At 52.5% G+C, this 26,973-nt stretch overlaps 11 protein-coding genes across 11 annotated transcripts; 5 read left to right on the forward strand and 6 right to left on the reverse strand.

Moving 5' to 3' along the window:
* Window positions 1–11: 11 nt before the first annotated feature.
* On the reverse strand, window positions 12–1,119 carry V2A60_000132 (DSC4 family protein; the record flags this gene model as incomplete). The annotated part of the gene is made up of 2 exons (XM_083251503.1): window positions 12–786; window positions 842–1,119. 2 exons carry the CDS (start codon window positions 1,117–1,119, stop codon window positions 12–14), a joined length of 1,053 nt encoding a protein of 350 aa, XP_083107629.1.
* Window positions 1,120–1,904: 785 nt separating this feature from the next.
* Window positions 1,905–3,492, forward strand: V2A60_000133 (phenylalanine--tRNA ligase subunit alpha; the record flags this gene model as incomplete). Its single annotated transcript, XM_083251504.1, has 2 exons — window positions 1,905–2,285; window positions 2,350–3,492. The coding sequence occupies 2 exons, from the start codon at window positions 1,905–1,907 to the stop codon at window positions 3,490–3,492; spliced, it is 1,524 nt and encodes a 507-aa protein (XP_083107630.1).
* A 463-nt stretch (window positions 3,493–3,955) lies between these two features.
* On the reverse strand, window positions 3,956–5,108 carry V2A60_000134 (uncharacterized protein; the record flags this gene model as incomplete). Its single annotated transcript, XM_083251505.1, has 2 exons — window positions 3,956–5,033; window positions 5,083–5,108. 2 exons carry the CDS (start codon window positions 5,106–5,108, stop codon window positions 3,956–3,958), a joined length of 1,104 nt encoding a protein of 367 aa, XP_083107631.1.
* Window positions 5,109–5,568: 460 nt separating this feature from the next.
* On the reverse strand, window positions 5,569–8,211 carry V2A60_000135 (uncharacterized protein; the record flags this gene model as incomplete). The annotated part of the gene is made up of 2 exons (XM_083251506.1): window positions 5,569–8,024; window positions 8,076–8,211. The coding sequence occupies 2 exons, from the start codon at window positions 8,209–8,211 to the stop codon at window positions 5,569–5,571; spliced, it is 2,592 nt and encodes an 863-aa protein (XP_083107632.1).
* A 2,210-nt stretch (window positions 8,212–10,421) lies between these two features.
* V2A60_000136 (uncharacterized protein) lies at window positions 10,422–11,267 on the forward strand (the record flags this gene model as incomplete). The annotated part of the gene is made up of 1 exon (XM_083251507.1): window positions 10,422–11,267. One exon carries the CDS (start codon window positions 10,422–10,424, stop codon window positions 11,265–11,267), a length of 846 nt encoding a protein of 281 aa, XP_083107633.1.
* A 428-nt stretch (window positions 11,268–11,695) lies between these two features.
* Window positions 11,696–13,177, reverse strand: V2A60_000137 (proteasome regulatory particle base subunit RPT1; the record flags this gene model as incomplete). The annotated part of the gene is made up of 4 exons (XM_083251508.1): window positions 11,696–12,808; window positions 12,863–12,977; window positions 13,026–13,117; window positions 13,175–13,177. 4 exons carry the CDS (start codon window positions 13,175–13,177, stop codon window positions 11,696–11,698), a joined length of 1,323 nt encoding a protein of 440 aa, XP_083107634.1.
* A 495-nt stretch (window positions 13,178–13,672) lies between these two features.
* On the forward strand, window positions 13,673–15,450 carry V2A60_000138 (chaperonin-containing T-complex subunit CCT4; the record flags this gene model as incomplete). The annotated part of the gene is made up of 4 exons (XM_083251509.1): window positions 13,673–13,726; window positions 13,782–13,833; window positions 13,896–14,551; window positions 14,608–15,450. The coding sequence occupies 4 exons, from the start codon at window positions 13,673–13,675 to the stop codon at window positions 15,448–15,450; spliced, it is 1,605 nt and encodes a 534-aa protein (XP_083107635.1).
* A 306-nt stretch (window positions 15,451–15,756) lies between these two features.
* On the forward strand, window positions 15,757–16,365 carry V2A60_000139 (uncharacterized protein; the record flags this gene model as incomplete). The annotated part of the gene is made up of 3 exons (XM_083251510.1): window positions 15,757–15,840; window positions 15,952–16,064; window positions 16,173–16,365. 3 exons carry the CDS (start codon window positions 15,757–15,759, stop codon window positions 16,363–16,365), a joined length of 390 nt encoding a protein of 129 aa, XP_083107636.1.
* Window positions 16,366–16,772: 407 nt separating this feature from the next.
* V2A60_000140 (copper metallochaperone COX17) lies at window positions 16,773–17,170 on the reverse strand (the record flags this gene model as incomplete). Its single annotated transcript, XM_083251511.1, has 3 exons — window positions 16,773–16,913; window positions 17,030–17,088; window positions 17,146–17,170. The coding sequence occupies 3 exons, from the start codon at window positions 17,168–17,170 to the stop codon at window positions 16,773–16,775; spliced, it is 225 nt and encodes a 74-aa protein (XP_083107637.1).
* Window positions 17,171–19,952: 2,782 nt separating this feature from the next.
* V2A60_000141 (DUF3712 domain-containing protein) lies at window positions 19,953–21,330 on the forward strand (the record flags this gene model as incomplete). The annotated part of the gene is made up of 2 exons (XM_083251512.1): window positions 19,953–20,218; window positions 20,283–21,330. 2 exons carry the CDS (start codon window positions 19,953–19,955, stop codon window positions 21,328–21,330), a joined length of 1,314 nt encoding a protein of 437 aa, XP_083107638.1.
* Window positions 21,331–22,629: 1,299 nt separating this feature from the next.
* On the reverse strand, window positions 22,630–23,709 carry V2A60_000142 (uncharacterized protein; the record flags this gene model as incomplete). Its single annotated transcript, XM_083251513.1, has 2 exons — window positions 22,630–23,580; window positions 23,638–23,709. 2 exons carry the CDS (start codon window positions 23,707–23,709, stop codon window positions 22,630–22,632), a joined length of 1,023 nt encoding a protein of 340 aa, XP_083107639.1.
* Window positions 23,710–26,973: the final 3,264 nt, after the last annotated feature.

The following is a 26,973-nucleotide window of genomic DNA, read 5'->3' on the forward strand; positions in this document are numbered from 1 at the left end:
CTCTATAGAATTTACACATGTACAGGTGTGGCAGTAAGCTCTGATACTGCTCGTCGCTGAGCATTTGCTCGAATAGCTGCAAATGTTGCATTGTAACCCATGCTCGTTAGTGAGTGCGCGGCTGTTCTTCGCGCATTCATGGCTGTGTGGCGTATTGTGTGAAGTACATGGTACGGTCCCAAAACGCCGTTACCAGAATTCATGACGTTGAATAGGTGGGTTGTGTTGTCGGCGTCGACATTTCTGTTGCTGTTGCTGGGACCAGCTTCATCTATCGTGTCGTCGACTTCTTGGTTGAGAAGTCGCATTTCGACCTCAACCGCCTCATCTCCTGCCTCCTCGTCCATCATGGCGGAAACACCTCGCTCTTCCTCATCCAACTCTCGTATGGTTCGGCCGGCGGCAGCTTGTTCCGCCTGATCTGCGGCCAGGGGCCTGAATGTTTTGAGGGTGATGCGCATTTGCTCTCTTTCGGAATGTATCGTCAACATGATGCACTGCAACACTAATAGGAAGATGTCGGCCATGACGTAATATATGCGTGAGGTGGATGGCTTTTGTCCAATGAAGTCGATGACTAGACCACCATGTTGGTATCCGCGTTGATCCTTTAGTCCGACAGGAAGTGAAGTAAAGACATGTAAAAGTATACATATGATATTGGGCAAGGCAACGAGGAGGACGTGCAGGCGCGATGCAGTCAAGGCGACAGGAAACGATTCATCCTTGGGACTTAGATACAGGTATTGGCCAAAGGCTCGCAAGAGAAATCGAAACATGGAGCATCTATAATTACATCATTAACTCGATGAAGGTTCTAGTCGAGAAGAAAAGGACATACTCCATATAGTATAGGGCGCTCAATTCGGCAAAGACAACCAAGTCGAGCGATTTGAGCAGGTGTGTGAGGAAGACTAGCTTCTTCTTGAGGCCAGGACAGTGTTTCTTGATGTCCTTCTTTGAAGGCCGCTGTCGCTGCTGTGGCACAGGATGTGCGCGGGACTCGGTTTGTCGCGCAGGGCTTGTACTGGTTTGCGGTTGCGCCGGGGTTTCGGCACCGTCATCGTCGTCCCAGAGCTCATCTCGCGCCGAGGAGCTGGGCGAAGCATCATCGTTCATAGTCGCGAGTATTCATTTGGGCGGGGATCCGGACGCGCGTGATGTATTTGAAGAGAAGTGCAAGTTGGTATCAGCAAACCACTTCCATGGGAGGCTGGCGATGGTGGAGGGTTGGCGTTGGCGTTGGCGTTGAAGATTAAAGTTGTAGCCTGCGTGGTGCGAGAAGCTCAAGCTTCGGCGTACTATCGCAACCGGGCTAAGAGGGAGCCACCGCTATGCAAAGCGGCGGCCAGCAAGGCGAGCGGACCTGACGCTGCAGATGATTACGCGAACGGGCAAAGAATCGTGAAGAAGGTGGAAAAAGAAAGGGCACAGCTTCAAATAACTCTGAAAAAAAAAAAGATTGCTCAATTTTTTTTTCTTTTCTTTTCTTTTTCTGTTTTAAAATCACCACTGCTGTCGCATCTCTGACATATGCTCATCGGGCGCATACATAGCAAGACCCCTAATAAGAGCACTACCCAAGAGTCTGTTCGGCGCTGTTTTAGCGTTGCTCACTGGCTACAGGCTACGAGTTACAACCGACAGGCAACGTAGGGCCCTGGATCAACATTAATTCCGGTCTCGCTCTTCTCGCCCGCCAAGCCCCGCCATCTGCTTGGTGGGAGTGGGAGGTGGGCTGGGCAAAAGGTGGCATGCATTTTAGGTAGCCCACCAGCAAGGTGACTCAGAACATTTTCTAAAGCAGGGCCATAATATCACGACCTCCCCTCGAGACGGGCCGCGTAGCGCATACTCCAACTCGTCTCCATACACCACATCTTCGTCCAAGCGCAGGAGAGAATATGGCGACCCCTGGCGACCTCGCTACGCAGATCCTGCTGGCACTGTCCACGCAGAGCCCGATTTTGACCGCCGAAGCGTTCCCCGCGCTGGCATCACAGGATGTCAAGGCCGCCCTCGACAGGCTGGGCTCCCGCTCTATGATCACGTATGAGACCATTGAGCGTGAGGAGGCTGTCCTCGAGCCCGAAGCCGAGCAGATTGCCGAGCATGGCAGCCACGAGGCCCGTGTCTTTGAGGCCCTGCGCAAGGCTATGGACGGCCTGTCTGTCCAGGAGCTCGAGGCCGCCATTGGCGACAAGAATGTGACCAAGCTGGGCCAAGGCAAGGCTTTTAGAGAAAAATGGATTGCAAAGAACAAGGACGGCAAGCTCGTTGCTACTGTAAGTCACTCTCAGAGGCTGTCTACGGGAATCACACACTGACAAAGCTGGACCCCCACCATAGGCCGATTCTATTCAAGACGTTACCCAAACACAGCTCCAAAAGATCAAGGAAACCCGGACCGGCGATGCCAAGACACTCACCGACCTCAAGAAGCGCAAGCTCATCAAGATGCAAAAGATTATCAGCTTCAAGGTCGAAAAGGGCCCCAAGTTTGCCCTCGAGATCCAAAAAGAAGAGACGGACCTGACCTCGGATATGATTACCTCCGGCGCTTGGAAGACGGCCAATTTCAAGCCTTACAACTTCAAAGCTCTCGGTGCTGACCAAAGGGCCGGTGCACTGCATCCTCTGAACAAGGTCCGCCAAGAGTTCCGTCAAATTTTCTTCGAGATGGGCTTCGAGGAGATGCCCGCCAACAAGTTTGTTGAGACGGGCTTCTGGAACTTTGACGCTCTCTTTGTACCCCAACAGCACCCCGCTCGCGACTTGCAAGACACCTTCTACATCTCCGACCCTAAGATCGCCGACAAGCCCCGTCCCCAGGAGGAGGGACAGGATACTGAGGCCTACTGGAACAACGTCAAGGAGGTGCACCAGGACGGCAAGTACGGCTCGATCGGATACAGATACCCCTGGGCCGCCGAAGAGTCGCTGCGTCTGGTCCTGCGCACCCACACCACCTCCATCTCGGCTGCACTCCTCCACAAGCTCGCCTCGCAAAAAGGCCCCGACGGCCGTCCCTCGCCAGCGCGTTACTTTTCAATCGACCGCGTCTTCCGCAACGAGACGGTCGACGCCACCCACTTGGCCGAGTTCCACCAGGTCGAGGGTGTCATCGCCGACTACGGCCTGACACTCGGCGGCTTGATGGAGTTTATGGAGATCTTCTTTGGCAAGATGGGCATCACCGACCTGAAGTTCAAGCCCGCCTACAACCCCTACACCGAGCCCAGCATGGAAATCTTTAGCTACCACAAGGGCCTCGGCAAGCTCGTCGAGATTGGCAACAGCGGCATGTTCCGCCCGGAAATGCTCGAGGCCATGGGGCTGCCCAAGGACATGCGCGTCTTCGGGTGGGGTCTGAGTCTGGAGCGTCCGACCATGATCAAGTACAAGATTTCCAACATTCGCGAGCTGCTTGGCCACAAGGTTGACCTCAACTTTATCGAGAGAAACCCTGCCGTCAGACTAGACAAGGAGTAGAGGAGACCATGTGCCGGAAAAGAAATAAAAAGGAAACAAACGTATAAAGGATAATGAATAAAAAAAACTGTGAAAACGGAAAGAAAAGTGAACTTGTGCAGCCATGACCAGCAAGTGACATGATGATGGAAAGGATAGACAGCATAAAGGATAGCTTTGATCAAAACATTGAACGACCTCGCTGATATGAGTTGGAATCAAGTGCCAAAGATTACAAGTCAACTTTTTATATTCATTCCATGAGTTGCCATGCAATTAAGATGTGACAACTCATTTCTATCTGACGCAGAAATCTTTTTGTACCCCAGAGAAACACAAATAAAATATAAAACCAAACGCCATCGCAAATATGATGTGTATATGATTGCTTCACCCAAGACGACGGGGCAGCCACCGCCAGAGTATCTCAACGCCAGATTCGTACATGCACACGACAAAAAAAAAACACCACTCTTGGGGTTCTTCACGCTTTGACCATGAAGATCTGCTTCAGCGCGCTGGCATCCATCACCGCCTGCCTCTTCTGCGCAATATAGCGCGATCGCACAAAGTTGCGGTTGCCCAGCGGCGTCGACGTTCCCGACGTCGAGGCTGGCGTCGCCGCCGAGGCGGTGGTGCCGCCGGTGGCCTCGTCGGCCTCGTCTTCGCTGCTACTGCTGCTGCTGGCGCTGCCGTCGCCGGAGCTGGCAGCGGTCTTGGCAGCCTTGCGGCGCCTCTTCTTCTCCTCCTTTCTTTCGCGCTTCTCCTTCTTCCTGTCCTTCTTCTCCTTCTTGGCTTGTTTCCTGGCGGCCTTTTCGTCGGATTCGCCGTTGTTATCGTCGTCCGAGTCGGTGGATTCGTCCTCGGATTTGGACGACTTCTTCGACCTCTTCTTGTCCTTCTTCATCTTGTTCTTCTTCTTCTCGTCCTTCTTGTGCTTCTTCTTCTCCGCCTTGGCGTCTTCGTCCCCGTCCTTGCGCCGGCGCTTGCTCTTGTCCTTCTTTTCAACCGTCGCACCGTCGCCGTCGCTCTCGTCCGCCGATGCCTCGTCAGCTTTGCGCTTTTTACTCTTCCTATCCTTTTTCGGCCTCGTCGCTTCAGGCGCCGCCTTGGATGCCATGGAGTCGCTCTCGGCGCTGCCCTCGTCTTCGTCGCCGCCTTGCAGCTTATCGCCAACCAGCAGACCGCCGCGCACGAAGCGCATAGGGCCCCATCGCATCTCGACGTAGCGGTTCGTTTTGACGGCCAGGCGCGCGTTCTGGTCCTCCTGCACCGCGGCCTCGGACTTGCCGTTGAGGCGGCTCAAAAGGTCAGAGAAGACGTCCAGGCCCGTCACCTCATCTTCTTTGGCCTTGTTGAAGCCCAGCCCCTTCATGTCGTCCTTGAGTACCACACGAATGTACGAGGCGCTCGCCGCCGAGTGCAGCTCCGCATGGGGTGCATCTTGGGCACCGAGAAACTGGCCAGGTTGCCAGCCTTGCGAGCGTAGAATCTTTTGGCCAAAAGTGGTGGTGTCGCGCGTCCATTTGGTATTGTTCGGGTCGTTGGAGATTTTCTTGCGACTGCGGAGGATCAGTATGGCTTGAGATATGCTATTCAAGGGCCGAATACCTCTTATTTTCCTGAAGCATTCCCATTTTTGGCAAATATTTTGAATTTGAACGCCACGGCTTGGGTTGAGTGGTTGGCAGACACAAGGCCCCGAATGTCGCGGGCAAGGGAAAAAATATTCTGGAGGCGTGGGGTCAACAATGTGGCTGTCTGGCTTATCAACGGCTGTGATTGGGCCGGGCTTGGGTCTGCATCTTCAGGACCAAAGATGCCACTAACCATATCAGACATTAGTTCTGGCTACTACTCCCGACGGTGCTGTTGCAGCAAAGAATTCGATTTTCATGAAATATTTAGAAAACTACTTAAAAATACATGGCTCATTGAGACCTGTTCAAATTCCAAACTGGGATCCAAATAACGCACACTCCTGCGAAAAGAAAAAAAAAATAACGCCGTTCAACAACAACAACCACTGACCTACTTTTAGTGGTGCCTCAACTTCATATGCCAGTCATCCAGCCCCTGCTCCCACGTAGGCGTCATTTAATAGTTCAGTTCACCACCGCCATTGCCAGAGACCTGATCAAGGTCCTCATAGCTCTTTAAGCTTCGTCCCTGGACAGCCTCTCGTGGCCCGCCAGCACCAGCACCGGCGCCGTCGCCCCAACGAGAACCACCGCCCATTCTGTTGCGGCCCCCATCGAAGCGACCACCGCGACGGTCATAGGGACCAGTCCTGTACTGACCCCTATTGGACATGCCTCCGCGCCGAATAGGGCCATTGGAGCGATCGTGATCCATTGCATTCCAGCCACCGCCGTGCATGCCTGGAAAGCCGTGAGGTACACCGCCAGCAGAGAAGCCTGGCACCATCATCGGGTTGGACGAGAAATTTTGCAGACTGAACCCACGAGGTGTACCAGCTGCGGAGTTACCATTAGGCTGAGGGAAATGCCCGTTCGAGTTGGCGTCAGTGCGAGATGGCGCAATATGTGATGGGTCAAGTACATAGGAGTTGATGAGTTCGAACTCTTCCTTGAGCCCATCAAGCCATTCGGCGTGTCTCTTCTCAACATGCTTCTTCCAGAAGTGCTCTTCCTTGAAAAGTTTGCTGCATTCTGGGACTTTACATCGCCATTTGTGCTCGTCTTCCTGCTTGACGTGCTTCATGAGCTCGCCCTCGACTGCCTCTTCCACGGAGCGTCCTCCCAGCTTGCGAATATCTGCTGATTGCGGTTCCAGAATCTGCTGAAGCTTGTCCTCGAACGTCTTAACCCAATTGAAGGCTCGCATGAATTGCTGCTCCGTCTTGCTCGAAGTATTGCGGAATTTCTTGTCATTCTCTGGAGCGTCCATTTCCAGATCTTCATCAGCCTCAGTACGCTTCTTCTCCGGAAAGGGGCTGCCATCAGCACTAGCTTTTGCAACCTCTCTGGCTGAGCTAGAGAGAGTGCTGCGAGGGCGACGCAAATGGCCGCCAGGACACTTGCGTGTAAGCTCATGAATCGAGTCACTCTCAAAGACGCAGAAGAAGCAGAAGTTGAAGACGCGTCGCAGGTATTCAATGAGAAGATCAAGCTGCTTCTTCTTGACAAGCATATCCTCATCGTCCACTTCGTCGTCATCCACAGCGCCTTCCTCATCATCTTCTTCAGCAGCCATGCCTTCCTCTTCCTCACCGTCCATCGCCTCATCCATAGACACTTCTTTGGTTTTGGTAGCCTTCACGCGCGGTGCAGGGGGGATTGCAGGCTTCAGCTGGTCCGAATTTCTGAGACTCTCAACCTTTTCTTCGATTTTGATGATAGCTTGGAAGTCTGAACCGAAATCCTCCTCATACTTATTGACAAGCCTCTGCACAAGCAGCAGATCTTTGTCAATACGCTCAGGCGCAGAGAACAAATCCCAAAGGGCCTTCTTCCTTGGGTTGCCAGGGGGGTTATGCACACCAACATGGCATACAAAGTCGCCTCTCGCCTCGTCCTTGACGGTCTTTCCATTGACAGCCTCGAGGGCTTTCTCGGCTGTGGAGGCAGGGGGGGGCGTGGCAGTAGTCTCACCATCGTCGGCATCTTTAGGATCAGCCCGATCAATGGGCATCGCAGACTCGGAAGAAGGATGGAGCATTACCCAACCGATGCGATGATACCGCTTGCTTGGGTTAGGGTCCGACAGCGATAGCCATTTAAAACCACCTTCTTCCTCTCCAAGATGTTCCTTGCAGAACTCCTCAAGGTTTTGGCGGCTAACATGAGGCGCAATCGTCTTGATGAGGAGAGTTGGCTGGAACTGGTTCTCATCACGTATGTCCGCACCATTGGTTGGAACGAGATCGCTGACACCAAGTATCTCATTGGCAGCTGTGGCTTCACCCTCCTCCTTTTCAATCACCCCGCCTGTGCCATTGCTCTCGCTTTTAGGAATGCCCTCCAATGAGAACTCATCAAAGGTACCGGATTCTAGATCTTGTTCCCATTGGCTGTAGGCCTCCCGCCTGACCTCATTAAGCTTTGCTCTGAAGGCATCTCGAATCTCAGGCACATATCGTTCCTTGAACCATTGCTCTTTCTTATGCTCGCTGACGAAGGCGCGAGCCATCTTCGCTTGGAGTTCTTCCTTGTATGTATCGTATGCAACCTGTATTTGCGCCTTTTCCTTCTCTCGCTCTTCTTGCGATTCACGAGTGCCACGCGGCCGCTCAGGTTCTCGGCGGCGTCCGGTACGAGCGCGCTCCTTGTCTTCTTTTACCTTTTCGTTCATGCGCCACCATTCGCTAAAGAAAGAAAAGCCTACTTGATAAGGAAGCTGGGCAGGATTCGGAACAGGGTTGACAAGAGTCCCAGTCGAAGCGTTGTCCTGGTGGGGAACGTAGCGATCAATGTTGGAAGGAGGAGAAGGCCCGCGCCTCCTATCATCTCTGTCGCGGTCATCTCGGCGAGAACGGGGCTCGTATCTGTCGACAGGAGATCGAGAACGACGGCGGTCGCGACGCTCGTTGGCTGCCGAAGAATTTAGCGCGCGACTCCGACTTTCACGTCGAGGAGTCTTACCGGGTGACCTATTACGATAGAACCCATCGGAGCGGTCATCTCTAGCTCGGGAGTCTTCACGGGTGCGAGATGGCCGGTCCATGTTCGGAGAGCGACCAGAGTCTCTCGAGTCTCTGAATGACGAGTAGGAGTCCATTGTGACAAACGAGAGAGCTAGCTACTCCGGAAACGCGCCAATATTGCTTGACACACGAGGGCAATGATATTCACACCGAGTACCGTCTCGGATTCACGGAATGCGCCGTTCTGGAGCTCAAATCGGATCGCGGTGAGGCCTATTGATCGGCTGGGGTGCCGTGGTTAGACTCGTAGACATGAAGGACATAATTCCAGAGTAGACTGGCGGCCGGTAGAGAAAGTATAGAGGAGAAGAAAGAGAATTGAAGGCAGCGAAAGAGCGCCGCAAAGGATCGCGTGGAGAAGGGGAGTGGGTTGGATGCAGAGGACGCAGGAGTTGGCACGAGGCTGAGTAGGAACGCAAGAACGCTCTGAGCGGAGCGGGAGGGTACGGGTAAGGGCAGGGGAGGATTGAAGATGATGGGACGATATCGTAGTGATAATGAAGAGGGAATAGACGGAAAACGAACTGAAATAATGCGCGCCGCTCGAAGAATACACCAATGATGCGGCCTGCGCTGGGAGTGAAGCTGTCTGAAGTGTGCAGAACTCAAGCCGAAGGAGGCTGGCAGCAAACTGGTGAAGCGGGTGGGTCGTGTTTGAAGCTGATTGTATGGGGAAGCGCTGGCCCACAGCAAGCACTGTGCACACTCGGCAAGGACGCACTACGTACACAGTGTGTTGTCTGGCTAGTGAGCACTGTTTTTTACCAACGTGCACGTGTGCCACGTCTCTACTCCGTAGAACTAGCAAACATCCCGCTTCCGATTTGCATCTACTCTTGACCTTGAAGGGTGCCACAGAGGACGTTCCGCCCGGTAGCTTATTGAATTGCTCGACTAGCCCCCATAAAATGGAGGCAGGCAAGTGTCGGGCTTGCCTCGAGCGTGATCTTGTTTCTTGTCTTACCAAGGTTGCGGCAGGCGAACGGTTCGATTTGGTGACAGGTATCGAATTTGAAAACCATCTTCAATTGAAAGCATTCTTATTTGTTGATGCAATGGGCCCCTTTCAGCCTCATGTGAAGTGATGGACAACCCGGTAAGCTATACACACATTCTTGCGGACCGTCTGTGGGATGCCCGTCCAGTCGAGCTCCAACAGCTCGATGTCAGCGAAACACGCGACATTGTTGAACGTGAGCTGTTTTGAGAGAGGCTGCACTCACAAGAAGGTGTCCGGGGCTTCCGAACTTATTGATCGTTACGACGGATGTATAATGTTTCCACTCAATGATCTATCTAATGTAACATAGCAGTAACAGAGGCAAAGCACTGCATTTGGCAGGCCGTGCGTTGTAAAGTGATCACATATAACACGCTTTTCAAGGGTTCTGCAGCCATGAAAATAGAAAACATGAATTGCAAAGAAATAACAGCGATTGGATTAGTACCAGTTGACTCCGCAGCAAGCATCCTCAGTGTGTTCCAAGATGCTTGCAAATATTTACAATATTGTCTTGTAAGTGTAGTTGGTTTATCTATCCTGTGCTACACAGACTGTGCAGACTGTGAGGAAAACATGACGTGAGAGAGCTTCTGGTACATCTCGCTTTCGGGTCCAGAAAGAATCTCAATCCTACTCCGAAGTCTCTGGCAAAAATCGAAGTCACCACCTCGCCAAGTCGCATGGCTAATTGCCCTAACCAATCCTGAAGAGCACCTAAGCACATCAAGGACATTTGAATAAATTGAGATAAGCTCCGAAGTCATAAATGTCGTGATCTATCCTCTATGGCTGGCTATTCCAGGCCTTTTGTTTTCGTTTCTTCTTCAGCCTTTCTTGCGCCTCTCTCGAGGGATGCACCATGGCAACCTGATTAAGCAACTCTGATTCTCTGACCATTTCACGGTCTAGCAGGTAACTACTTTGTTACTACAGGTGCCTGGCAAGGCGGCCCGCCAGGCACATTGTGCACTATAATTAATTATTGGCTGCAGCGGGCGATTGAAGCAAATCAAATGCGCCACTTGGGTTCCACTCCAGCCAGCCTCTCCACCTCCAGCCTTCCATCGGCCTAATCAATTCTCCTCCCCAATTTCGATATTGAATTGCCATTGTCTCCTCTTCTCCTTGTAAATCCCAACGAAAATAAAAGAGGCTCCGCCAGACGCTCTTGAGCCTGAAACTCTTCGCCATTGATTTGTACCACATCAAACCCCTGGTACAGGAAAAAGAAAAACTTCAAGTACTGCCTTGTGGCACGCGTATCACAGCCGATGCTGTGCCATGCCGTTCGTTGGTGGCGGCGACTCTCCGCCTCCCGCTCGTAGCAAGCGGCGATGGCAGGACCACGACGACCACTACGGCCACTACGACCACGACCACGACGCGCGCGGCGTCTTCACACGTTACCGCCCCGAGGATACTCGCCCTTTCGGCGGCGGCGGCGGCGACGGCCATCCCTTTGGCCTCTCCGCGCGGAGAATGGCGGCGCCCGTCTCTAAGCGTACACGACTCGACAGCGGCCACGAATACGACGGCGACGACAACGACAGTCACCCACACGGCGGCGGCGGCGGCTTTCCGCCCTGCCATCGCCGTCGGTGCTCACAGCAATCTCAAAAGAAAACGACGCAACAAAACACGTCCGCTGCCGCGGCCCAGAGCCCGCCGCCTCCAAACGCCGTGGTAGTGGCGCCGTGCCACATCTGCCACCGACGACCGACCAAGAAGACGGACTTGGTGGACTCGTTTGCCCGGTGCCAGGGCTGCGGCGAGCAGACGTGCTTCGTCTGCATCCGCCAGTGCCACAGCCGCAGCGACGTAGCGTCAGTGCTGCTCGAGCAGGAAGCCCTGTCGCGCTCCTTTCACATGGAGGACGCCGACGACGACGCGCCGGGCGACAGCCCTGATGACCGGCCACCAAAGACGCTGACGCTGCCGCTGCCGCTGCCGCTGTCCTCGCCGCAGGCACAGACGAAGCAGAAACAAGACTCCATGCAGAGCTGGGCAGCCTGCGGGCACCGCTCCGTGGTGTGCAGCCGCTGCTGCGTGGAGAAGGGTCCCGAAGGCGAAGTTGTCTGCCTCGGATGTCTCTTTGGCGACCCATCGCCCGACAACATGACCTTTTGATCACCAAGGTGGCGCTCTGCACGGCTCTATGCCTTGCACCCCTTCATATCACCATCACATAACATCTTTTGAGTTTTTCAGCACTTAGTTTTCATTACATCACGGCGTTTGGGTGATCATGGCTGGATTGGGGGCGTTTCTTATTATTTGACGACTCATCATTCACATCATGGAGCTTTAGTTGTACGGGAGTGTTTATACGGGGATAGTTGTACCGGGACAATTCCGGAATCTCAATCACATAGCAAAACAAATACCCAACTTCTTGGCTACAATAGCGCATACGCGGCGTCACGACATCAAATTCGAGAAAAACGCCAGGTCTATTTCGTAGTCGACGAATTCCAAACTACTAAATTATAAACACAATCCCGCGGCACCGTGACCATCTTGTACTTGTACATTATATCTGCGCTTCATACACTATTCTAGTTGTACTGCATGTATGTGGCAGTAGAGTTAAACTTGAGGTTGCCCTTGATGACCTTGTCGACTGCACTCAGGAAGTCCTTTTCCGTGGCCACCTTTCTTCTGGCGCGAATGGCAAACATACCAGCTTCCGTGCACACGCTGCGAAGCTCGGCTCCGGTAGCGTTGGGGCAGAGACGCGAAATGAGCTCCCATCGAATATCTCTCTCGACCGACATGCTCTTGGCGTGGATGCGCAGAATATTGGCGCGGCCCTCCAGGTCGGGCAGTGAGAACTCAATCTTGCGGTCGATGCGGCCGGGACGCATCAGCGCAGGGTCAAGAGTTGAAGGTCTGTTGGTGGCAAACATGACCTTGATATTTCCTCGCGCGTCGAAGCCATCCAATTGTGTAATGAGTTCCAACATAGTTCTTTGGACCTCGTTGTCGCCACCGGCGCCGTCGTCGAAACGCGCACCACCAACAGCATCGATTTCGTCAAAGAAGATGATGCAGGCCTTCTTTGTACGAGCCATCTCAAAGAGCTCTCTGACCATTCGCGCACCCTCGCCAACGTACTTCTGCACCAGCTCACTTCCAATGACACGGATAAAGGTGGCGTCTGTTCTGTTGGCGACGGCTCTGGCGCAAAGAGTCTTTCCGGTACCCGGCGGGCCGTAGAGCAGAGCTCCCTTGGGAGGGTCGATGCCGAGGTTCACAAAGCGCTCCGGTGATAGTAGCGGCATCTCGACGACTTCTCTGAGCTTCTCGACCTGTTCCTTGCATCCACCGACATCACCGTAGGTGACGTCGGGCTTCTCTTCGACCGTCATCATGGTGACGCTGGCATCGATTTTGGGGGGCAGAGGAAGCATGATCTGATACTTGTTTCTGTCGACGCCGACTCGCATGCCCTCTTCAATATCGGTGGGACTGACTCGATCACCGAGCTGGACAACAAATTTGGCAATTTGCTTGACGTTAATGACATATTTGCTCTTGGACTCGTCACCCTTCTCGTCCGAGATAATTTTTGTGCATCTAGCGACTTGGAAGGGCTGTTCTTCTTGCATTCGTTGACGGTCGGCCGCAGTATCCCAGAGATGTGGTGGTGCGAGACCCGTATCGGATTCCTGCGGTTGTCAGTCTTTGGTGTTGTCATGGCGTCTAGACATTTTGCAGCATACCTTGACGCCAATCTTCTCGTCGACACTTTGTTGCTTCTCTTTGATTTGCTTCTCGAGCTTCTTGATCGCTGCTCCGTAAGGCGCAGCGCCATAGGTCTTGAGAACTTGAATATCCCTAGAAGCAAGTTAGCAGAGCGATGATGAAGCTGCAGATGGCGCATACTCGTCGGTGAGAGGTGTGATTTTCTTTTCTTCTACTTCATCGTCGGCGAAAGTCTTTTGGTACTTTTCCCAATTTTGTCCAGTGGCAGAAGGCTGAAGCGGTCAGTGACATGGTGTCCCTTGCGAGGTCAGCGGCTGTGAGGTGCTTACCATGGTGGAACGCGCACGATAGACGCGCCGCCAGTCTCAGGATATATGGTTTGGTGATGAATGATTGAGAGAAAGCTGCAGCGCTAATTGTGAGCGAGATTGAAGATGCGGCGACGTCGTAGGCGCAACTCGAGGTGTTTGGTGATGGATTGGTTTGGCTGGGGCGAAGGCAGAGAGAAGCATTCCGTAATCTCAGTTGCCTGAGAGCTCCAGCGCCTGGCTGGGTTGCTCAGTGCCCACCTAAGCGCGCTAGTCCGCTTTGAGACTGCGTGCACGCCGCGCATGCAGAGCGCAGAATGGAAGGTGGCGGAAGATGGATAATCCCCACTTCCGAAAGCCCAAAATTTCCAGGCGGTGGTGCTAATAATGGCGGAGTAGGGTACAAGGTGGGATATTTCGATTGAATGCTGCCTGTGGACCAGTGCTTCTGCGTTCAATCAACAAACGCGCTCCCAGCAAGATATTTCTACGAATTCAGGTCTAGGAAATCTCTTGAAAATGTCTGCGGCCGAGGTTCAAAGCGGCAGCAAGGGCGGAAATGCCACCTTCAGAGTCAGTACACGCGCCGCAGCAAGCTCTCAGAGCTCCCCCACTAACCCTTGTGTAGGATAAGGAAAAGCCCATGGCAGTTCGCTCGTCGAATATTGTCGCTGCCAGAGGTACGGACGCAAAACCAGTATATGCGTGACGGGCGCCGGGTCATACTAACTCCCATTCGCAGCCGTCGCTGATGCAGTGCGCACATCTCTCGGTCCCCGTGGTATGGACAAGATGATCCGTGGTGGAAAGGGGGATACCATTATCACAAACGACGGCAACACCATGCTGAAGAGCATGTCGGTGATGCATCCCACTGCCAAGATGCTGGTCAATCTCTCTGGTGCCCAGGATGTCGAGGCCGGTGATGGTACCACCTCTGTCGTTGTTATCTGCGGCAGCTTGCTTGGTGCTGCCGACCGCCTCTTGTCCAAGGGAATCCACCCCTCAGTCATCTCCGAGTCGTTCCAGCGCGCCGCCGCTGCCGCAGTCGAAGTCCTTCACGATATGTCGCAGCCGATCTCCCTGACCGACACCGCCTCGCTACTGCAAGCTGCCAACACATCGCTCTCGTCCAAGATTGTTTCTCAGTACTCGAACCTTCTCGGCCCCATGGCCGTCAATGCGGTAACGAAGACGATCGATCTCAAGACGGCCGAGAATGTCGACCTCAACAACATTCGCATTATTCAAAAAGTTGGAGGCACAATCGAAGATAGCGAGCTGGTGGACGGCCTTGTTCTCAACCAGCCTGTATTGAAGAACGCTGGTGGACCTGTTAGAATTGAAAAGGCCAAGATCGGTCTGATTCAGTTCCAGCTGAGCCCTCCCAAACCTGATGTACGTGCTACATTACTGAAGCGGTTGACTTGCAAATACTGACTTTTGCGATTCAGATGGAAAACACTATTCAGGTCAACGACTACCGCCAGATGGACAAGATTGTCAAGGAGGAACGTCTGTATCTGCTCAACTTGGCCAAAAAGATCAAGAAGGCCAAGTGCAACGTCCTTCTCATCCAAAAGTCGATCCTCAGAGATGCCGTCAACGACCTGTCGCTCCACTTCCTAGCCAAGCTCGGAATCATGGCCATTAAGGACATTGAGCGCGACGAGGTCGAGTTCATCTGCAAGTCAACTGGGTGCAAGCCCGTCGCCGACATTGACTCCTTCACCGAGGACAAGCTGGGAACTGCCGATCTGGTCGAGGAGACTCAGTCCTCGGGGGCTCGTATGGTCAAGGTCATGGGCGCCAAGGCTACCGGCAAGACCGTGTCCATTGTTGTTCGCGGTGCCAATTCCCTAATTCTAGAAGAAGCCAAGCGAAGCTTGCACGACGCGCTTTGTGTTGTCCGCTGTCTCGTCAAGAAGAAGGCGCTCATCGCTGGCGGTGGTGCTCCTGAAATCGAGATTGCTGCACAGCTGGCCAAGCAGGCGCGCAGTCTGACTGGCACCGAGGCTATCTGCTGGAAGGCCTTTGCCGACGCCATGGAAGTCATTCCTACAACGCTGGCCGAAAATGCCGGCCTCAACAGCATCAAGGTTGTTACTGACCTAAGACACCGCCACGAGATGGGTGAGAAGAGTGCCGGTGTCAGTATCAAGTCTGGCGGCGTCAACTCCAACATTTCCAAGGAGAACGTGCTGCAGCCGCTGCTGGTCAGCACGAGCGCCATTGAATTGGCGGCAGAGACGGTCAAGATGATTCTGAGAATAGACGACATTGCCCTTACGAGATAGAGGATCAACCTTTTGCAAGGATGATGTATGATAATACCAAAAAAGAGGTGTTTCTAAAGTATATAAAAGGATCAAAATCATCAGTGGCGTGTGAGGTAAAAATAAGATTTTAATAGACAACCTCTATTGCGAGACCAAGCTGTGTCATAGATGGAGATGTTGATATAAATCATCTGCCAGCTGGCAAACGGCTGGTCCACCTACACGTTTGTCGTTTGCTAATCAACCTGCCTAGGACTTTGTAGATACATGACGACCAGAACCGCCACGCTTGACTACTATTCTTTCATAATCCGTGTGCTCCCCATGGCAAGACGCACCGCATCTAAAAGCACTGCGGATTCCGATGGTACTTCTTCCGCAATCGCAGCACAGCAGCGCATCATGCAGGTATTTTCTGGCCCCGGCTCCTCCCGGGACGCCGAAACTCCCTTGAACAGTCGCCAGCCCGTGTCTGCCAAGAAAAAAAAAAGAATGACTGACTGACTGACATGTCGAAAGCTGAAAAAGGAGCGAGATGGCCGGATGAAGAGTGTCGTGGCCAAGGTCCTGGCCGATCTGGACGACATCAAGCTGAAGGTGTCGCAGGGGCGCGATGAGCACGAACGTCAGAGGTGTGTGTGTGTGTGTGTGTGTGTGCCGCGTTTCGCCAATGACTATCTCAACTAGGCAACTTTTTTCTGTTTTATTTTTTCTTTTCCCACTAACGTCTTGTTGTACAGGAAGCAACACAAGGCACAGATCTTGTCGGGTATTGCAAAGTCGATGCAGAAGCGAAACGCGATAGAAGAGGACATGATGGCGGTGGTGTCAAACGTCAACACCGTCATGACGCGCTTGGAGAGCCGCGTGATGGATGTCTACGACGTCAAGGAGCGTCAAGTACAGCACTTGTTGCGGGAGGAGCAGAATTGAGGGTGACGCACATCACAATTGCAAAAAGTATGGGGGCGGGGCCGTTCTTGCATGGTGATGTACAAATCGTGTGTTTATGTATTTGTATTTACCCCAGGTACCGATTCCTGTCCTGCCATGGTTTTGCTAGTACTGATGCTTCCATAATAAAAAGAGGAGATTTGTTTTCCGTAACATCGCTGAACAGTTCTATTCGTAATTGTATCAATGTTGTACACAGCTTCGGGTAACCGATTGCTGAACTTTTTTTTCGTTTTCTTCTTCTTTTCACTTTGCACGTCCATGGCGTCGAGACCCAACCCAGCCAGAGTCGGGGTTATCAACGGGCACAGTCTCGCCCATCAACTCGCTCGCAGTCGGTCGCGTTTTCGTCTCTCATTCTTCGCATTCGCGGTCCCCCTTGTTCTTTAGACCTTGTAGCCGAACCCGAGCATGCACGTCTTGTACTGCTGGACAAACGACTGGCAGTCGGCCTGGGGGTCCTTGGCGTTGGAGAAGAGCATGCACTCGTCGCGCTTGGCCTTTTCGTCCTTGCACACGCAGCAAGGCTAAATGGTATGGTATGACATTGTCAACACGTCAAGTTTTTCCAGAAAGTTCTTGATTGAATCGGTCCCTTGAAGGGAAGACGGGGAAGGGGGGGGGGGGGGGTAGATAAACGGACCTTGGGGCGCGAGGCGCTGTCGTTGGACGTTGCGGCGGCGGCAGCCGGAGCTGCGGAAGCTTGGAGATTGTCAGCGGAAGCCTATTGTAAAGGCACAAGGGCGACGCGCGACGTACGAATCGCTGAGACCTTGGCGTCCATTGTGTGTGTTGATTGCGGACCGTGAGCTGGGAAATTGAATAATGCTGGGAGAAGATAACGTGATGTGGTGGTGGTTTTTTTTTATTGCAGAGGTGACGACAGAGGTTGTCTGGTTTCGATTTCTAAGCTTTTGCGCAACCAATCAGGCCACGCCTTTTTTTTGCTAGGTGAGGCTCTCAGCGGCTGCCGCAGGTGGATGGACATCTTAATATCCACACCTTGCTTTATTAGGCAGGCAGGCATGCAGGGTAGCATGGAGGTATGTCAATGCGTGGAAATCATCAACCTTTTCAAGCATTGTGCTCTAGACTCTTCATCACATGCAAATAGTGTACGAGGTGGCTCTCAGCGGATATTCTCTAATCCCGTGAAAACTGTCTAGGGTTCAACTTGTCGAGGCCCTTTCCTCCACCACGAGTCAGCCGTCCCTGAGAGCTTTTTAAGTATTGACGAGCCACTCATCTGCACAAGCTGGGCGAGATGGTACAAGACCTTGGATCTTGTATTCAACTCGTGGATAGTATGCAGATTGCACTAGAAAAACGACGGAGAAATACGCAATGGTTCAGCAAAGCCAAAAGGCAGAAACAACGTTGTGTGCGTCCGCCACTAGAACTACCGGCGCTCTGCCTAGACGAACAAGAACAGTGCCTATCTTATAAGCTTCCGATTTTTTTTTTGGCTTATTCTCATCTGAGAAAAGCCTGAAATCTTTGATCCATCAAGGCCATTTGTTTGAGACAACGAATACTACTCAATATGTCGGGTGTTCTCACCGTCACTACCTGTACACTCTCGCCGAGTGCGCCATCCTGTGTGCATGGCCAAAATTTCCGCCCAATTGGGCGAGATTTTCTGGTCCCGTGTTTCTCGGGCTGAGCTGATATTGGAATGAGAGCAGTCAACAGGCACCTATCAGTGGTCTGCTACTCATTAATAAAACTGTCTCACACGGTCTTGGAAAAGCGGCATGGCTCACACATCAACGGTCACGCCGACGGGTTAGCTAGCCCAGGGTCCAGCGGGCCGGGCTATCGATGGGAACCAAGTTCCTCCGTGTTCCCTTTCGAAAGAAAAAAAAACCCCCAACTTCCAGCCAGCTAATTATTAGTCTCATCATTCAGAAACTTTCCGTACGTCCCGGGGCCCGCGCTAGGTGAGTCGTCCGCTACGGCCGCCGAGAGGGAGGCTGCATCGGGTCTCCGTTGGCGTAGTACCACGGCTACCTAACAAGGCCCATGGCCAATTGCGACACCATAGCGACATCCGCCGCAATAGAGCAGCTCCTCTTGTACAGCCCGTGCGACTCGGAATATCCGATGATGCCGTCCATGCTCTGTATGATTGTGTCGGTGGGAGATGAAGGGAACCTCAACTATGTGCGTATCATCTGTCACCAGGTGTGAGACCAGGCCCCGGCCTGTTGCAGGCAGAGTACGGAGTAAATAAAAAGCCATTGGCGCGATAGCCGGATGTAGGATCGCATGAAAGAGCCACTGATCCACGCCGTTGATACATGGCGCGAGTTCGGAGTGAAGCATGTGAATTCCACGTACTTTGCGCAACACTGCACCGATAAGGTCGTGAGCGTTGCCGCGATGGAACCATGGCCTGTTCATGTTGCCTGCAACGAAGGTGGACTTGGTCAAGGCCTGGTATTGGGTTTACAGAAGCCGCAACTCTTCGTAGCGAAGTAGTGACTCGGATAGCAGAGCGCAGCGGAGTGTGCTGCTAACACATGGAGTAGTTACTTGATCGCAATGGCAAAGGGAGGCGACGACCTAGAAAAGTCTACGGCCATTGCGCAATGATTGATTATGGCGGCCAACACTGCGGCGCGTCGTCGTCGATGTGCAAGACAAAGCCTGGGTCTGGAGCCAGTCATACGACTTCTTACCGCTAGGAATGAACTTGACAGACTGCAGGTTCTTTTTTAGAGATTTCGCTTCCTGCATGTTTGCAAAACGTACAGTTTTCCCCTTGAGCGTCCATCCATTGCCATATGACCGCCGTGGACTCCGTAGGCATGTGTGCGGAGGGCATGACCGGCCGGAGTTGCGATTACGCTATAAACGCCACTCCGGTCTAACACAAGGGCAGATCGTAATTCCAGCCACAAAGCTATGTAGCCTTACGAGTTCTATATCGAGAGACTCTGACATGAAAAAGCACGCACAAATCTAGCTTGGGGGTTAACATGATACAGCTCGGGATGCTACAATTGAATTGAACTGACCTGGCCTGACCAAAGACTTATATCGCGAGGCTGCCCCGCCGTGGAAATGAGCGCCGCATGGTATGCAGCTGGTCCTCGTCCGTACTATTCAGTTACCAAGAGACTAGAACGATTATGTGGAGCGTACGAGACGCCGATTCCCTCGGTCGAGACGGACAAAGTTTATGAATTTGGCGTGAGGCTCCGGCTGGGCCATTGTCACCTAGTGTCACCAGACCCTTGGTGAATTCTCCGACGCGAACCCTACCCACAAGCCCAAATCATAGGTCCATAGGTAGGGACCCTGCGCGGATCCTCAAGCGGACCCGTAAGCGAAGATATTAGAGTCCGTACCGGCTCTGGTAAATTAGAGGGATCCCAATTTGCCCCGTTTACATTAATTTCTGTCCGATAACAATGGCGACAGCCCCCCCCCCCCCCCCCCCCCCTCGGGCCGAGGAAAACTACTGTATCTACTGTATCTACGGAGTACTGTATCTACTATTAAAATCATAGGAGCAGCACTTCTCCCGAAATGTCTTGGTTTTGCCATTTGTATTGCCCGTGATGACTGAACACACCACCCCAGAACCGACCCGACCGGTCGCGTCTGGTGGACTCGGCGACGGCGACGGCGGCGCCAGCCACACTCGGCGCAGCTCCGATGCCTCGTCCGATGATCACATCACCAAGCAGCCAACCAAGAGCTCCCAAATAAGCATAACCAAGACTGTAAAAGACGCGAGGATCAACTCGATAAAGAGTTTCAAGAATAACTGGAAATGGTGGCTGCTGGGTCTGGTCGTCTTCCTGGCCATCTTGCTGCCGATTGTGTAAGCCAAAACTGTCCCTAAGGGTGATGATGCGAGAGAAATCAGCCCGTTAACGATTTGGCAGCTTCAAAGTCATCCTGCCCGCCATCGTCCAGCTCATCGTCAACCAGCAGCCGCTCCCTGTCCTGGGCGGGTCTTTTCTGTTCCAGACTCCCGACTCCATGCTCGTCAACCTCAATTCTTCGTTCAAGTCGCCCCTCCCGGCCTCCCTCAAGCCCTTTTCGCTGCAGCTCTACAACAGAGACGCGCCGACGTTCACGCCCTGGCTTTCCATGGACATTCCCAAGCTCAAGGTCAGCGGAAACACGCAGATCCGAGTCGTCAACCAGGTGCAGCGCATCACCGACGGCGACGAGTTTGTCAAGTGGTTTGGCAGATTTGCAGACCAAGAGTACGTCGACCTGGACGTCCGCGCCGACACCGCCACCATCAACCTCGGCATCCTCGAGTCGAAGCCGGTGCTGGACAAGACGATCACGTTCAGGGGCCTGAACCTCCACCAGGGCATCCGCCTGGAGCACGCGCAGCTCGTCCTGCCGCCCGCGGACGGGGTCAACCTCAAGGGCATGCTGACCATTCCCAACCACTCGCCAATCTCGTTTGGCATCGGCGACTACACCCTGGACGTGTTCGCGGGAGGCGTCAACATTGGACACATTACAATCGTCGACACGGTGCTGAATCCGGGCAACAACCTGCAGCCCCTGACCGGCTTCGTCGATCTCAAGGTCCTGGTCGCGAACCTGGGCGCGATCCTCAAGAGCCAGGCGAGTTCCCTCGCCGACGGCATGCTGGAGGTGACCGTGACAGGAAGAGAATGCTACATCAACGGCCAACGGTCGACGCTGATTGAGAGGGTGCTGAACAACCGCACCCTCGTCATCCATGCTTCCGTCGCCACGATCCTCGGAGACATTGTAGGCGGTGTGTTGGCACCGCAAGCGGACATTGGCCACGGCACCAACCAGGGCTCTTCGCTCATCGATGCCATCTCGACAGTGTTTAGCAACGAAACATTGATGGGAAACATTGCCAGTCGTTGGACGAAGACGAGGAAGCGCAGCCAGGCAAGCGCCGCCGAACAAATACTTAGACTGGGGGGTTATATCTAATGGCGTTATTGGACATGTTGACATGAAATTACGTTACTTTATGATTACGCATATTATTAATTGAGAGTTTCCGGATGGAATCCTTTTATTTCACTTTTTTTTCGTCTTGATGCAAAATCTGCGCAATAAATACTCTCGGCGTTTTGGCCGCGCCCCTCCACGGAACCACTCACACCACATACACTCCAAATTATTCATCAATACCGATCAGTAGAAATTTATTCAATCCGAGGCAACTGGTAAGTCTTTCAAGGTTATTCTGGTTTATTAGTTTAAAAAATCCCGTCCGTGGTGAAACGGCTGAGACCAGGTTTACCGGTATGAGCTCTCATTGTTGACTCCTGGCCGATCATCTCGAATGCACAGAAGGGTAGTGATTGCAACGGCTGTCTGAGATGGGCGACCAATGCATCTACAACGGCATAACTTGCCTGTGAGTACTAGCAGATTATCATGAACATTACTCACGAGTTCACTTTCCACAGGCTCAGTTTCTATCTGTGCAGTGTAGGACTGCGAAATGCCAGTCTCAAGCTCAGGCTGAAAGGACGAGAGATGCTATCAAGAGCTTCTTTGATTTTGTCATAATAAGCTTTAATCAATATGTGGTTATAGCCGCTCCACAAGTCTTTCAGCATACTGGCGAGTTTCGAGCTTCATGAAGCATGCAACCGTTGCTTCATCCAGTTCGTGGCTTGCATCAAACGCATCACAGCATCAGCGCAACTTGAACACCCTTAAACTACGATACTCTTCCAGTTTGCGACTGCAATGAATTTTCCCCTGACACTTTTTTGCGCGTATACTACAGTGATATGCCTGGGCGTTTCCTTATATTCTCCTCCGTTTTGTTCCAGCACTCCCCCCCACGGCCATTCGCTAGCTTCCTCCTTATTTGGATAGCAGCCATGGAGATGGTCAGCTTTATAGCATCTCATCATACGAGGAAGAACGTCAACTCTAGTAGTCGAACACGAGTTCAGTTCTACATACTTCACAGATATGCGCGCGCGCGGCGTAGAATTCAAAGTCTCCCCACTCTTGGATCGACAATGTAGGAGAAATGTAACATTGCCACAAAAAGAAAAAAAAATAAGGAAACAGAAAAAGAAACGTTTTTTTTTCTTAGTTTAGGATTTCTGGCGCTGGAGTCAGGCATGTTATCGGGCCGACGTCGCTGCCCAAGCACAGCTAACCTCCTCATCCTGCGACTGCAGCGACTCTGGTCACATTGTCCTTGACTATGGCGTCAATCCAACACCTTCTCGATGCTCACATATCCAGACAGCGGAGCAGAATTTAATGCCCAAACGGTATTTCCCCCGACAATGCCAAGCGAATAGCCTCGGCAGTAGCCTCATCCAAGCTTTCGACTGGGAGGCCGAGAGCCTCATTGTGCAGGGTGCCCACCCGTCCTTCAAGATCACCTGCATTGCCCATCCAGACGCGGCTGTAGAGCATCTTGGTAAAGGTAGTAAAGTCATTAGCCTTCACCCTGGCCTTGCTCTCGTCGAATCTGGCCTGCGAGGACTCGTGCGTGATAGTCCACTCGTCATCCGTCCCCTTGGTCACACGCTTGACACTTTCAAACATGTCCCTTTGGGTGACACGGAAGCTGCGTATGTACGCAGTTCCGTTTGAAAAATCGGCTAGAGTCGTTGACTTGTCGCTTGCATTCTCCGGCAGCCTCTTCAGGCTCAGGAGAGCCGCAACGGCCCGCCCGCTCTGTGGCCAGGTCGTCGTGTCCATCGGCTTGTCGCCCCCATCGAACAAGACCAGGGATTTCTTGACAAAGTCGAATCCGTACCGGCTAGGTCCGCCCGCAAGACTAAACTCGTACCAGAATTGACTATCTAGCAGGATATAGGAACTAACGCCGAGTCGCCGTATCTCAGTCACGACCGAGTTCATCCTGCTGCCGATAATCTCTTCCTTGGCGATGGCGTCGTTTCCAGGTCCAATCCCAAACCAATTCGGCATGATGTAAGGGACTTTTGCTTGCGCGGCTGCCCTGGAAAATTTACTGAGCGTGTCCGGAGGTGCAGTCACTGCCATGGTGACGATGAGGCAGTCTTGCTCACGCAAAGCATCTGTGAGGGCCGTAATATCATCGCCAGAGTAGTCAACTTTGATGGATTTATGGCCTTGTGGAAGCTGGGTGTTGCTCTCTGCTCGTGTAATGAAGGTAATGTCGTGTTTGCCGTTCTCTACCAAAGCCTTTGTGATGTGACTGCCAATTCTCCCGGTAGCCTATGTCGCAAAGTTAGCATATATACAAATGTCAGTGCAGGACATGTCATTATATACTCCAACTATGGCAACTCGCTCAATTTTATTGCGGAAGCTGCTAGGCTGGTCGTTGGCATACATCTGCGCCATTGTGTAATAAGAGAGATGAAATGCAAGAGCTTGGGACAAAATGAATACACTGGACAATAAAAAACTATTACCGATGGTTAATATTTCAATTGAAAGGGTTCTATTTATACATGATGCTCCAAATTACTGGATATGTTGCTCTGGACTCCGTCTGCAAGTCTCCGGACATGCTGGAGATACCGGTGTTAGCACCGGGCGGTAACAGGCCAAGCAGCTTCATCGAGTTTCAACACGCGCTGAATGGGGTAGAAGTCAGACTCTTCACCTCGATGAAAGACGCATGTTTTCTATGATTCTGTTGAAGTGAGGCCGGAGATTGCACCTAATACCGTGTGAGTCTACTGAGTAATGATCAGTTGTGACTGTGCTCTATTTCGCGTGCTCAGTCAACACCCCCCCTGGCAATGGGCCGAGTGAGCAAGGTGGTTTTTGACCAAGAAATCTTGACTGAGTGTATCCTGGTGAGAACCAGAACATCTGATTTTAGACTTTTTCCCTGTCTTATTGCCGAGAGCATGGAGCAGCTCCAGAACAGAAGCCGGTCAATTGCCTGGAATGACATGTTCTGAGTTTGATGCGGCGCAGCAACCTTTCTTGGCATTGCGACGCTGAAGTTGCTACTGATACATACGGGTACAATTTCAAGCTCCCACGGCACGGCTCATAAGCGAGCGGTTCGACCAGCAGCAAAGGAATTTACTGTAGCAAGTCCTCGTTAGCCAGTTCGCACTTGGCGGGAGAAGGCATTGCTCGCCCAAACGGTCTTGCTCACACACCAACTTTTGTGCAAAAATTTAAATCAACTAGTTACTTACTGGTAGTTAATAAATTACGAGGCTGGCTGGCTGAGCAGCCCTGAAACGGCTACGTGGGGATGTGCATGTGCAGGCGGGGGGATTTCGTCGTGCTGCGTTCAACTTACTCCAAATGAAATGAAGATGTCGCCGATCTCGTATAGCTGGGTCATGCTATGGGCCCGACCAGCATCGACGAACCCGCTGTGCCGCAAGTTCGTCAATGCAAGCACTTGTCAGGCTACGTCATGGAGAAGTTGAGCGTGGAACTTGCTGCGCTCTTTGCTTGTACATCTTGCTGAGCAATCCGCCGTACTGATAAATGTTCCGCGGCTTCCGCGAGAGCCCCCCCCCCCCCCATCCTACGGATACTCAGTCGTACTCAGTGGGCGCATGCCAGCTTGAACTTTTCCAGCCAGTGTGGACCGTATGCTTGGCCGGGAACCGTGCGTAGATAAGTAGGACACGAATCTCTCGTGTGCTGTCGCTTGCCTGGAAATAAATTGTCACGCCAGATGCCAAGATGATGGTATGCCGGGCATTTATTAGGCCAAAATATCTTACTTTCCCTTTCGGAATCCTGCCAGATTCCAGCCCGTAAGTGCCATGTAGCATCCTATACGAGCCCCGGGTGCACACTGCACACCACATTTTCACGAAGCAGCATAGCTGCATAGAATTCAAATATACCAACATGCGCCGACCGCGAATGCTGCGTTTTGTTGTTGTCTCATTGGGAACAACGGAGTGACGATGGGAGTCTGCTTTGCTTACCACCCTTTCGGTGCATAGCCATCATCTCCCGCGATTGATGCGGGAGCTCGCATTTTTATGTTGCTCGACTAGTCACAAAATGCGCGCCGATACATCACAACTTCAGATTTGACCGACTCGGGAATGTTGTTTTTTTAGAGTTTCAACGTTCCTCACAGACGGCTGCCCACTTGCGCACTCAGAAAGAATAGACTCAGGATCAGACGGACCCCGACGCTAGCCATTATTGCTTCTTTGCGGGTTGCGGGAGGACTAAAATTACCGTTGTCTTGAACTTTCGGTTAGAATGGTAAGAAAAGAGAAGAGTATCTTGGTCATGGGCCTGTTTCTTTCGAATCTTACCCCATTCCAATGCGCTGGCAACACACACCACACAACGACAACAATTTTTTTTTCCTTGCCAGTCCATGGTGTTGGGCACATCAGTATAGGACAGACGCTAGTTTGACACGCTTGACACGGTAGAAAAAAGGAATGACTCTTGTTCCTGGCTGCTCTCCTCTTTTTCTTACTGATCGTCCTGCTTGAACAATGAGAGGTGGCGCCTCCGTGGCGTCCAGGGCTGGACCGGCGCGAGACAGACATTCAGGTGAGACTTTGAAGAGGGCCAAGGGCCAAAAAGTTGTTTTCATCTCCAAATTTTTTTGGAAATAGCAAAGCCCCGCGCCACGCTGCACTGGAGGTGGGAGCTTCATCGCGTGGCATCCGACCATCCTTGCAGGAATACATGGTTACTTTCTGGCTGGCTGAGCTGCATCCTGCTTGATCAGTCAGAGAGTCCTTTCGGTACATGGAGGCAGCCTTCCCCCCCCGGCTGATCAGTTGCTGCGTTTGTGCTAGACCGTGTACAGTTTAGACTATTCATGACTTGGACATCCCATTTCGTATCCCAGCCTTGGCTAGCCTCTGCCTGGATCGAGGCGCTGACTTCGCTAATCCCAATAGACCCAAGCGGGTGGTGGTGGGTGGTGGGTGACACTGATGAGGTATCCTTGCTTCTAGGGACGACTTCAGCCAGCCCTGATACTTGACCTGTTTGTCTATCTCCAGTTGATGCTCAGACCTCTTCTGCGGAAGGCCCATGGAAGGTCAGCAGTTGAGCAAGCAGACAGGGTGCCGAGTGCCAAGTCCGTTCGGGTCTTGTTTCGCTCGTCGTCTTCAGCTTCTTCTTGCACTCAAAGACGTGCATTGGTCAGCGGTTCCAAGTAGAGATCAGCGCAGTTCCATGTGCAAGGGACATTGCCATCTTTAGCCCTTGACTGCTTGCCACCCCCCCCTGCTGCTTGCTTTTTCGGGGTGCCTCGACCCTTGACATCTGGAGAGAGGGCATGAGCTTCAGACATTAACAAAAAACAAACCTTTGGACTGGTTTAATTGCTCCCTTTCCTTATTCGTCCAAAAGTAAAACAACTTTGTCTCTAATAATTATCCTCTTGCCTCTTCATTGTCGGCCGACGTGGCACCCAGTTGGCCCCCTTGCTAGTTCGAGTGGGCTTGGCCCACCGAGTTGCTCGCTCGCTCGTGTGCTGCAACCATTTTCCTTTCGCTCGGTCCTAGATTGAATCGTCGTTTCGACCAGGCAAGTAGTGATTGCCATCCCGGGCTGAACCAAGTAAACCAGATTCTCGGTGTGGCACTACACGGTGCCGTGGTTCCGTCCTTGCCGGGAATGACCAACCCCCGACTCTGCATGCAA

This window comes from Cordyceps javanica, chromosome 1 (genome assembly GCF_051103115.1).
Source record: "Cordyceps javanica chromosome 1, complete sequence".
Taxonomy (NCBI): domain Eukaryota; kingdom Fungi; phylum Ascomycota; class Sordariomycetes; order Hypocreales; family Cordycipitaceae; genus Cordyceps; species Cordyceps javanica.